The following is a 12,781-nucleotide window of genomic DNA, read 5'->3' as shown; positions in this document are numbered from 1 at the left end:
GGGAGCTCAACCGATCAATATACAAACAGAGAGTGTGTGTGTGTGTGTCACGTACAAGCCCTCCCTGTAGCCGTCGATGAGCGCCTGGAACAGAGGTTTGTTGTGGGGGATGGTCTGCAGGATGTTGCCATCATTGGTCACGTAGCCGATGGCCCACTGGCCCAGCCGTGTACAGCTGAGTCTGAAGATGTAACTGTTGGAGAGAGACAGAGAAGAGCATGAAGACACGTTTCCCCTGCATCTTTGATTCACTTTTAATCAGAGATGTATAGTAACGAAGTGGAAATACTTAAGTACTGTACTTAAGTACTAAAATGCAGTATCTGTACTTTTTTGGAGTATTATTTTTTCCCCCAACTTCTACTTTTACTGCACTACATATTTTTGATGAATTTAATACTTTTACTCCGATACATTTTTCATGTGCTGAATCGTTACTCGTTACTATTGTAGCGTCCAGCCGGACACGTGATGAATGACGAGGCGATATTGAACAAAGCTGCATTTATTGCTGAACGGTTTGGTTCCAGGACTCGGTGACTGTCGGCCGTAACCACGCCAAAAACAACAACAACAACAGAACAGTCCCGGTCTCACATCAACCTCGCTCGCGCGCCGTACGTCATACACCTGACTCACCCAGGTGCGCTCTCTCACCTGCTGCCCCGCCCCCTCGCTCTCGCAGTCATTCAGACGCATTCACAGACCATGGGAAATCAGAGAACTCTACCATGAACATTGTAACACTGTAACATTAGAAGTTGTGCCTTAATAAATATTTGAAATAATATAAACAACAGTACTTGTACTTGTACTTTTACTTTCAGTACTTGAGTAGCATTTTTTTTACATACTTCTACTTGCAATACTTAAGTACAATTTTTTTTGAATACTTTAGTACTTTTACTTAAGTATGGTGTTTAAAGAACACTTCAACTTCTACTCAAGTCAGTTTTTTGATATAGCACTTGTACTTCTACTCCACTCCTTTACTCCAGTACTTTATACATCTCTGCTTTTAATGCAATAAAACCCATATCGAACTTCAACTACTCACAAATAAGCTACTTGTTAACGTAAAGATACTTTATTTACACATTTTTTCCCTGTTAAAGGTTTTTGTGGGCAAGTTTTTCCTCACTGGAACCGAGGGTCTAAGGACAGAGGGTGTCACTCCCTGTACAGATTGTAAAGCCTCAGAGGAAAATGGACTTTGTGACTTTGGGCTGTACAAATAAAATTGATTTGATTTGATTTATTTAGCTTCGGGCAATCACCCACGTGAAGTACGTAACGCTTCACGGCACTAAGTCACACACCACCAACTATTTCTGCCAGCTGTAGCTGGCAAGAGTGTACTCGTCGTAATCAGGAGCACACTGAGTTTACTGTAACGAAATGTGCCACATAAATACAACTCGCTTCCTGCCCTGAAGCCGGTTTGAGGCGTCCGATTCATACAAAAACACAACAGGAAGACACAAAAACAGCAGACAAGGAGACAAACAAACCCGACGACAGGCATCTGACCACACACGTCATCAGAGTTACACAACAGTGAAACACATTTGATTCTCTGACTATAAATACTTTCTGAGTGCAGTGAGTGATCATCCACTTCATGCTGACTCTTGCAGAAACAGAGAAAAGGTCATCCGAGTCCAAAAGCTGGAATCAAACACAGCTCCTTCAAATAATCGTTATAACATGTCTCGTTATGACTGAAGATGCAGTAACACACACGTCTAACACGTCACGTCAGATCCAGCAGCTTCATCTTCACGAGCGTGCACGACAGACGGCGTCAAGAGTTACGACGAGTTTGAATCTTTTCACTCACGCGTTTGTACGCGGTGTCCGTGAAAAACCCCTTCTGCTTCGTCAAAGGGTGAGTGAGGAGTGAGTCACTGACACAAATCATACACAGATTCCCTCACACACACACACACACACACACACACACACACACACACATTGCAGTCAGACCTCCATACCTACTGCTCCTAATACTGTGTGTGTGTGTGTGTGTGTGTGTGTGTGTGTGTGTAGGCGTCAAAAGAAACCAGATCCCGGGAACACACGAGTAAATACTCATAGTACTAGTATTTGCAGTACTAGTTTTTTGAACCAGGACTAGTTTGATACAGAGAACAGTTCAGAGAGGAGGTCCTCTCTGAACAGCTGCAGGTCTTCAGTAATCTGATTACCATGCTGAGTCAGGTAACGAGCGGGTAACCGAGGCGACATGATTAGAGAAGGTGAGCCGGTCATCAATCATCAGTTTAGATGCTGACGTCATGGTGTGTCGTAGGTTTGGCCGGGAGGAAACAGAAACAGAAGTTCTGGTTCATCATACATTAGCTAATGGAGATCTAAATAAATAATAACACTAGAATAAAAGTTGATGTTTGTGGTAGAAGAAAAAAAAAAAAAGACTGATCTCGAGGTCAGTCTGATATCAAACGTTAATTCTTCTTCAGACTTGACTTGTCTTGAACAGACAGACGAGATTAAAGTCACATGATTCAGTCAAAGAAAGAAGAAATGAAACGAGAACAAACAAACAAACAGAGAGAGGTTTTCTAAATGCTCTCCAGCTCGAGTCCTGGGCTCGAAGCTCGCCTCGACCACAGCGTGCTCCAACAGCAACAAAGGCAACGGGCTAAATCCCCCAGAGCTCGGACTGAAAGGAGACGACGTGGGAAAGGCAGCTTGACTGTTTCTCTGATGCTAATAAGCTGTTTCACCTCTGATTGGAAGAGGACAGGAAGCGACTGGGTACGCAATAATGAAACGTTCCGACGATCACACAGAGATACGATCGATGCATCATGGGTTCAGTTCTCAGTGTGTGTTTGAACGTGCACTTCTTTGTCCCAGTGTATTTGCATGATTCACTCTGTGATCAGCAGCATATACATTTGCATAGTCTCTCTCACACACACACAGTTTCCTGTCCTGTCATTATCTGCTCTGCTGTACCAAGCCTCCACGCAAAGGCCCGGCTAATCACAGGGCACGCTCGGCTCAGCTCAAGGCTGCATGAGCCGCTCGCAATAAATTAGCACTGTTGTTCTCGAGGTACTTTTCTTGCCTCCACCAGCCGGCAACTCGCTCGCCATGCGGAGGGAAAAAACCCTCAAAGACTGGCACGACACCAAACACCGCTTGACAGCACTCGCTTCGGAAACTAGTGTGTAGGCTACAGCCACACACACACACACACACACACACACACACACACACACACACACACACACACACACACGGTAAACGGTGTCCATTATTTTCTATTTGGATGCAGTGATGATGCATTTTTAAAAACCGCGTCTGCGTCTCGATTTCTTTAATAATTCCACAGCTGGTTCAGCTGATCCACGTCTCACTGGAAAAGATTCCTGCTGCAAGTTTACGTGGGATCACACACACACACACACACACACACACACACACACACACACCCTGCTGCTACCATAAGCTCTGAAACAAAGATATGACATGTTTTATGAATATATCCAAACAGTAATAAGGAGCTTTGGTGTGACAGCAAAGCATGACCTCTTTATGACACATATAATCCCAAATGGAAATTCATAAACATCCTTTATTTCTGACTGATATCGCCTCGCCTCTGAGTCTGAGCTCTTAAATATTTATGAGCATATGTGCAGGGCCACAAAGATCGATGGTTACATCCCTGAAAACTGGATCCCAAAACATCACGTTGACTTTCAGAGCTGGCTGTGCAGGACGGGTTCAGATAAGGGTCAAGGGGAAACAAGTCCGGACGTCTTGGCTCGTCAAAGAGGTGGCAGAAGGTCCAACGCTCAGGTTAAAGGCTCCGAGAACTCCATCAGCATCTTATTATGAGCGATAAAGTCCGACGTGAACACGATGAACTGCATTCTGCTTTTTCAAGCTTTGACAGAGACTGAAGAGTGACAGGAATGTGGAGAGAGAGAGACGGGGAACAACATGCAGCAAAGGGTCGCAGGTCGGACTCGAACCTTCGTACACCAGGCGGACGCTCTACCAACTGAGCTAATCGACACTCTAATGACCACACCCGATCTAACCACACCAACACATCCTGATGAAGCAGATAAACTCTCTGTGTTTCCCGTCTGCTCTCAGTTCTTCCTCCAACTCTCATCAACCGTGTTTCCTCCTGAACGCTGAAGCAGAGCCCTTATCTGACCTCGGCGTGCCCTCGGATGTGTGGCTGACAGTCACTAAGCTCGTTAAGTTAATTAGTGCTGAAGGTGACTTTTCCATGAAGTGCTGAACATGAAACAGAGATGGCGATGTCTGCTGTCCATCCAAAACTCAGCAGGGCTGTGCAGAAAGAGTCAAACACAGTGATGATCACACGGCCACATGCTGAGTTTAGAACAACACGCAGTGCAATGGAAACACGTGCATGAGTACGTACACGTTAACCGTTAAATGTTTCTCATAACAGTAAAAAAAAACGTCAAACGCTGGACATTTCACCGTTTGGGCCTGGACCACCAGCTCGGTGAAAACAGTGGCTGCTGGAGCCGAAGCGGTTGCGATGAATATCACAATATACAAATGAAAGTTGCACATGTGTGTGTTATATTTATGTTCAGGCAGTCAAATGTTGCCGTTGCTCTCTGTCAGGTTACAGAAGAAGAAGAAAGTACACGGTGTACTCCATGGAGGTGTACTAATGTACACCAACATACTTCGTGTTGGATGATTTCAAACTGAAATGTAACTCCTGTTTTTGGAACAGGAAGCCTGGATCTCCCCCGTCTGATCCCGACGTTCATCTCTTCACAAAGAGCTGCAACCTAAACCGATCTACGACAGACAAACAGAGAGAAGCTCCGTCTCTCTCTCCACGTTCCTGTCACTCTTCAGCTGTCTCCATCAGAAATATCTTTAAAAGAAAACCCAGCTCGAGGCTCTGTAGTATTCTCAGGGCTGTTGGGAGCTCACACACACACACACACATACACACTTTATAGCTTTAAGATGGCTCTATTTGCATTACAGTGTGTACTATCCGCGTTGCCACAGCAACCTTCACACACACGGCTTTGTTTTCACAGCCCTCTTCATCCTATTTACATCTAATTATAAAGCCCATACATCCTGGCATCAGTGAGAAATGAGAGAATAAACAACCATTGGATGTCTGTTGGGTTGATCTGGATTTGAAACCAGGTTTTTTTCCCCAGGTACCTGAAGTACACACGGCGACCTTACCTGCCAGGCTTATTGATGTACTTGTGCAGTCGAGCTTTGACTTCGTCGTAGGTGAGGAAGGCCATGTATCCGGGGTGTGTCACTGCCAGGAAATTCCAGTTCCTCAGAATCGATCCCCACGGCTGCAGAGAAACAAACAAAGGAGCATCCAGTGATGTTCTAACTCCACAGATTATGAAGTGTACAGTCATTTTTCATATTTTCAGCGTGGAGTCATGTTGAGTCAGCGTTTCAGCCACAAACACGTGATCGAAGGTTCTCTGGCTGCTGTCATATTAACAATCAACAGACTGCAATGAGAAAGAAGGCAGAGGCTCCTGACATCTGTCCAGCTCCACGAATAAACAATGCAGACATAGATACTGCTCACAGAAAGCTCAGTCCTTCCTGGAGGAGCTTCAGGGTTCTTCCAGGAACCTTGAAGCACCTTCAACATCCTTCTTCAGATATCTGAGCAACATTAAACGGTTTCTTGAAGCACCTTGAAGGTTCCTTGGGTCCCCTGTTTGGATATTTGAGGCTCTTCTGGTTTTTACAGTGCAGGAGCAGCTTGTGAACTGCGTCCGGTTGTGTTTGGCTTTGTTTACGACTGGTTTGAGGGTTTTTTTTCTGCAGGACAGTCACACAGATGCCAAACACTTGATGTGGAGGAGAGCTCGCTAACATTACTGCCGAGGGGTGGAGTCTGTTTACTGCTCAGCAGGAAAGACTCAATAAAAGATGTGCTGTGTAGCATCACATACAAATATAGAAGACCTTGACATTTGACTGCAGAGCACAAACATCTGCGTTTTTCAAGAAAAGATTCAATTCAATCAAACGAGCGGCCGGCTGAAATGTGTGTGGGTGTTTGTTTCCCGTCTAACAACCGCACTTGTTACTTTTCCTCTGAATCCTCCTGCACACAGGATCCTCCTGAAAGAATAACACTGACGGTGCAGTTTGCATCAGATTCCTGAAGTAAGAGCATAAAGCTGTGGGGCATTGTGTTCGGAGGCTTCAGCGGCTGCCAGTTGGCTCCACATGGCGCCAAGTGCCACAACATTCACCCTCCATCCTGAACGTTAGCTGGAGCTCACCGGGGGACAATAGTCTGCTGCTTTAACTGTGTAGCTGGTTGGCAGAAGAAGAAGAAGAAAAAAAAACTCATGCATACTGGAATTACTGGCCTTTGGGCTGAAATGGCAATGGAGCAAGCCCTAACCACTCTGTGAGTTTGTTGATTCGAGCTGCAAACTGGAGATCGGCCCAGCCCAAAGAGGCAAGCAGACGGCCAGATGGAAAAGAAAACACTACGGACACAACTGCAGAGTGTGACACAGAGCTGGAAGCAAGTAAAACGCCGTCCTCTCACCCTGTACCGCATGATTCTGCAAATCTTCACACCAGTTTACCTGCAGCTCGTCCAAATATTACTCAACGCAGTGACAAAGAAAAGACCTGATCCGCCCTGCAGCATGATCTGTCATTACGTTGGACACCTCCTTTGTTCACCCACTCATGCTCTACCCACTCCCCTCGCCTTCATCCAGGATTCCCAAACAGTGAATCAACCAGGCCGGGGGCACGAGGCTGACCGCAGAGGGCTGCTTCAACCGACACAACCTGGAAGTGGCTTCCCAGGACGCAGAGTCAATGGCAGCTCCAGCCCACGACCAGATCTGCGCTGAGTTCAGCGATGAATCACAAAGTTTCTGATCTTTTCTGCCGATAGCCTGCTAAGAAACACAATGCGCGACTACCGCATCACTAATCCCGACAAAATCATTCATCGAGTGTTCACCGTCTCATATTTCATGTTCTGAGTAAGCATGCGAAGCAGAAAAGGTTCTGCCAGAGTAAAACAGCGCTTTAAGGCCTCGCCGCCCACACACACACCATCTTGAAGCCACATGGCCAGTAATCTGTCAAAAGGAGCCACACACACATCCGAAAGCCTCAAACACCGAAATAGAAGCAAAGAGCATCAAACAGAACAAATATTTTCTGCTGTTCAAACCCAGAAATAAGCTTCTGATTATTCAGCTCAGTTCAAGACACGTTCTCTGAATCACCCGAGGGGCTGCTGAGCTCACGACCGCCAAATTAATGGCAACGTGTCAAATTTCAAGAATCCATTCAACATCCACGTGCGTTTGAGGCTAAACTAAACCAACTATGATGATCCGAGGATCAGGTACGATCCACTATAAGAGCTCTGCAGAGTCTGGTGTCATTATTTTGTCGTTTTTTAAAATATTTTCTTGTATTTATAATCAGGAGATTTGATATTTGGAGTTTGCACAAACTGATATTGGTACGAAGATTAGTGTTGATTCCAGGGAAGTCTGCTGGGTGGAAAGTATAACGGCAGTCTGACCAACCTTTTCCTGACTTTGCATTTCATTTGTATCTTTAAACTTCAGCTCAGTTGAACATCTAGTCGTGTCTTTGCGATAACTCGTGTTGGATGTGAGTAAATTCAAACGTCCAGGCGGCCTCTTGACAACTTTACAGCGTGTTATTGCTTTTGCTTTCATTTTAAATGTTGCTTTAGTGCAGCTCATGATAAATCATTGACGTGACCTTTGATAGTCAGATAGCTGCTGAGTTACACCTGAACGTGCATTGCTTTTTAACTCGTGTAATGATCCCAGCTTCCTTCTGTTGTTGTGTTTTCGGTTGGCAGTTTGTAGCTTTCCCCTCCTGACTTCCACGACACGTTCCAGATAACATGGCGTCCTGTCATCATGCTGAAGGCTGTCGTTTCTAGCAGTGATCTGACAGCATGTGTCTGCCTTGTTATCGCTCATCAGTGGGAGACTGGAAAGTGCAATCCACAGTGGAACAGATACTAAATACATAATAAAAGATATGTGAACAAAAAGACAAAACTGGAGGCGCTGCATGCAAATGCCAAAAAAAAAACGTTGTACCTGAATGCATCATGAGCTGAAAGTGCTTCGTGCCATGTGTTACGTTTTTTTACAAACCTGGAAGAGGCGTGTGAAAATGTCGAACTCAAACACAGAAATGAAGTCGTTGCATGTGAGGTCGATGGTGGATTTGAGGGCCATGGCCTCCAGGCCCGAGCTGATGAGATGCACTTCGTGAAGGCACTGTCGGAAGATTTTCCACGGCACTATCGTCCTGCAACAGAGCAACAAGTCTGATCAGCAACAGCAGCAACGAGAGGAGACAAAAAGGTGTTTTTAATCAGACAGATGCAATGCAACAAAGAAGATTCAGAGATGTGGTTTGACTTTTGATCTGCTGCTGTTACAGCTTCAGATGAGATAAAACAATAAAGAGAAGTGAAACATTTTCTGCAGAGTTACATTAAAGTAAAGATGAAGTCTGGTGGCACAAACTGAGGAGGAGTGAAGTATCTCACCGATATCTGACATTTAATCTGATAGGCTAATGGGAAACGAAAGTATCAGTTTGGTTCTTCCAAATCTTTGTGGTGACTGATCAGCAGCCTCAGTGGCTGATGGTAACCTCACGCTTATTTATCTTACTTCCTGGTGTACTTAACAGCTTCTATCTAAAATGCACCACGACTGAGCAGCAGCACGGGTCAGAAGAAGAAGCACCAAACAAACAAACATCAGGTTTTTTGCAGAAGATGGTCGTGAGGTCTGAACCCTGACGCAGCAGTTATGTCTCAGGCGGATGCACCGTATCAAGGTCTACGTAAGATAAGCGAGCCTGGCACTTCAAATCAAATCAAATCAGATTTTGTTTGTTTAGCCCAAAGTCACAAAGCACATTTGCCTCGGAGGGCTTTACAATCTGCACAGGGAGTGACACCCTCTGATGTAATCCATCAAGATTAAAAAGCGACTGTGTGAATTCTTGCACTGAAGGTGAGAAGTCGACACTGAAACGAGGAGCGGCAGCTTCATTACGAGGACATTTCCAGCAGAAACGTCTCTTGTACTGAACATTTCCTCCTCGAGCTTTTTAATTTGAGCTCTCAGCCACGAGCAGCCGAGTGTGGAGACGCGTCTTCACTGAGAGACGACTCAACAAACGAACAATCAAATCATTTAATGTCACGAATATATTATTATTGTACAACTGAAGCAGGCCTGAACATCAAATACATAATGCAATATTTTATGACTGAAGTCAGGAAAATTAACTTGAGGCTTCTTTTGTTAAAAAATAATCTAACTATATCAAACAACAAGTTTCCTGGGAATTTTTGTTGATGAGAGCTTGAGCTGGAAAGCACAAATACTACTAAAATAATAATAATACATAAATTATTACAGTCTAATTTATGCATATCTTTCATATTGTAACATAGTTTGGGTTTTTCCTACGACACATCACCTCGTCTGCAGATCTATTTCAGAAACTCCAGATACTGTTCAGGATATCAATGTTTCTCAAATATGTGTTTTTATTTATAAGATGAAAATATTGCAGAGCACTTCAAGACTTTAAATTTAATTCACAGGTTCACTCGACGATCTTTAGAGCTTCATGCGCTGAAGTTTCTCACTCGCAGACGTCGAATTTAGCTCAAATCTGAGGAGTTAAATCAAATTTAAATTTTTCTAAAAGATGTTTAAAAGCTTATTTAGCTGCTGAAATTCTAACATATACACAAACACACTTATATATCATGTTCATATTATTGTTATTGTCATTGGAACTTAATATTAAAATTGTTTTTTTCTATTATCAGTTTGTCATTACTTTATGTAGTTATATTATTTTTATTTAACTCTAGGTGCAGGCTTTAAATAAGTCTATCTCTGCACATTATTTGTAATCTTTGTCATTTCTATGTAATTTTAACTGTGCAAAATAAATAGAACTAAAACTCAGATAACTCCACCGTGTGCCAGTTTATATAAACCTATTTTCTAAAGACAGCGTGTTAATGCCGTTTACAAAAATAGCTTATGTCATTTTCCTCTAATCGAACAGGAAACAAGAGTTTTACCTCAAGAGATAAATTTAAACTTTTTGAGCATTTCATCATCTCGACTGTTGAAAAGACTCTTTGAGAATTATGAAGCGTCAAAGTAATCCAAGAGGGGCTCGAGTGACGACAACAGAAAGAAGATTCTTCTGTATCGGACTAAATGCAAATATGAAATGATAACGTGTGTCACAACAAACGAGGCTGTAATCAGGCAGATTATGGAAGGAAAGAAGACACAGATAATAAAAAGAGAATTCAGCACACTCGAACGCTTCGTGACCTCAGACTTGAGCAGAATTCAGTGTGATTGTAATCAAGGCTGCTGACGGGAACATCACTCTCTGGTTCAACGCATGGTCAACCACAGCTTTAATATTCACTCGCTCGTATACATTAGCCTCACACACCCGCTGCCTGTCTGACATTATCTTACTGGAACACACAGAGAATCATTTCCCCTGAGAAACACGTCACGCTTTACGGCACTAAGTCACACAGCAGCAACTATTTATATATTTATTTATATATATTATATCAGCACCAACTGATTCTGGTGAAACTGGATCATATTTTATGGAGGAAATGTTTTCTGGTTTTCCCTCTGATGTCCTCCGGCTGCTCCGCCTCAACTCTCTGTGATTTACAGAGTTTATGATGGACAGTGAAGTAAACTGCTGACAGCTGTAGCTGCTGTTAGCTCATGTTAGCTCAGTCTGTTAGCTGCTGTTAGCTCATGTTAGCTCAGTCTGTTAGCTGCTGTTAGCTCATGTTAGCTCAGTCTGTTAGCTGCTGTTAGCTCATGTTAGCTCAGTCTGTTAGCTGCTGTTAGCTCATGTTAGCTCAGTCTGTTAGCTGCTGTTAGCTCATGTTAGCTCAGTCTGTTAGCTGCTGTTAGCTCATGTTAGCTCAGTCTGTTAGCTGCTGTTAGCTCATGTTAGCTCAGTTTGTTAGCTGCTGTTAGCTCATGTTAGCTCAGTCTGTTAGCTGCTGTTAGCTCAGTCTGTTAGCTCATGTTAGCTCAGTCTGTTAGCTGCTATTAGCTCATGTTAGCTCAGTTTGTTAGCTGCTGTTAACTCAGTCTGTTAGCTGCTGTTAGCTCATGTTAGCTCAGTTTGTAGCTGCTGTTAGCTCATGTTAGCTCAGTTTGTTAGCTGCTGTTAGCTCATGTTGACTCAGTCTGTTAGCTGCTGTTAGCTTATGTTAGCTCAGTCTGTTAACTGCTGTTAGCTCATGTTAGCTCAGTCTGTTAGCTGCTGTCAGCTCATGTTAGCTGCTGTCTGTTAGCTGCTGTTAGCTCATGTTAGCTCAGTTTGTTAGCTGCTGTACGTGCATCATTACATTTAATTCTCTATAATTAATAATTTTCTATCACTGAGGTCATTTTGGGATGTTTTATTTATACAGTGTTCGTTAAAGAGTCCAAACGTATCAACGTGTTAAAAGAGAAAGAAGACGCTACACACTCACAGAGCTGTTCATTAAATCTAAATTTAAAAATCTGGTGTTTCAAGTTTCAGTTTATTTGTCGTGTGCAGGTTAACGCAGCGTCGACGATGAAATGAAATGTGTTGGACAAGAGGAACCGGCCATCTATAAAAGACTATAAAAAATAATGAAGAGGATAAAAAACACTATGAAATGCTGTTTTGGCAGAGGAGACACATCTCTTTTAGTCGTCATCGTCACCAGTGTTTGCCGTGAGAATCACCAGAGTGAGAAAATCAAGAAAGTCTTTTAATCGTCACTTTGAATAAATGATCAGACACAATCAGTCTGACTTCACTTCCAACAATACAGGTGATAACACATTCACCTGCATCGGTGTCCCGGATCAGTCCGGTTCTGTACAGAAGCAGGATCCGATTAATGCAAACACACCTACACGTCCTTCTTAAAGTATGACACGCTGAAAGCTCCAGTTTTGTATTGTAGTATATTTTTTATTCACTGTATTTACTCTAATTTCCCTCATTTGATTTGACGCATTTAAAGAAAAGAGTTACCCTGAACCCGAAAGTGTTCCTCTACTTTTGCTTTTAATTTAGCGATATAATAAAACCGATGAAGCATCTTCAAACAGATCAACGTGAACTTAAAGCCTCGTGCGAGCAGAAAAACACAAAGACGGCACTAAAACAAAAACGAAAAAAAAAACGTAAGTTTGTCTCGTTTGCCCAAATTAAGCGTCGTGTGTGGTCATTGGCACGGCAAACAGGAAATGATGAACTTGAAAATGAAATTCAGTCAGATCTGCACGCCACTTCCTTCAAACTGAAAAAGAAAACGTGTTTTAAAGAAGCTCCCGAACACATCTGCACACCCCGAAACACGCTTTCTGTTTCTGCAGCCACAAAGAAAACGGCGACGCAACGTCGACGGAGAGCGAGACAAAAGGGAGAGAGGGGAGGTCGTGACCTCGTCTCAGCTGTGTGTGTGTTAGTGAGACAAAGACTCAAACACAGCAGCTGCTCTCAGCTGTGTGTGTGTGTGTGTGTGTGTGTGTGTGTGTGTGTGTGACAGTCTGACACCGTCTTGGACCTGATCCAACACGGGAAAATCTCTCCAGGCGTGTCATTATATGGAGAAACAGCACGAGCGTGTTCGAACCATCAAGAAGGCGACAGT

General features: G+C 43.5%; 1 protein-coding gene across 1 annotated transcript in view; it reads right to left on the bottom strand.

The window, feature by feature from the left end:
- The window catches only part of cblb (Cbl proto-oncogene B, E3 ubiquitin protein ligase), a 43,535-nt gene that overhangs the window by 16,925 nt on the left and 13,829 nt on the right, over window positions 1-12,781 (bottom strand). The window contains exons 5-7 of the mRNA XM_019258838.2: window positions 8,208-8,364; window positions 5,236-5,357; window positions 56-193 (exon numbers count right to left, since the gene is read on the bottom strand). Of these exons, the coding sequence (XP_019114383.1) occupies window positions 56-193; window positions 5,236-5,357; window positions 8,208-8,364 (417 nt within the window). The remainder of the gene's footprint in view (window positions 1-55; window positions 194-5,235; window positions 5,358-8,207; window positions 8,365-12,781) is intronic.

Source organism: Larimichthys crocea, chromosome XXII (genome assembly GCF_000972845.2).
Source record: "Larimichthys crocea isolate SSNF chromosome XXII, L_crocea_2.0, whole genome shotgun sequence".
In the NCBI taxonomy this organism is placed as follows: Eukaryota; Metazoa; Chordata; class Actinopteri; family Sciaenidae; genus Larimichthys; species Larimichthys crocea.
The sequence above is the reverse complement of the archived record's forward strand: the minus strand, read 5'-3'. Positions and strand labels throughout refer to the sequence as shown.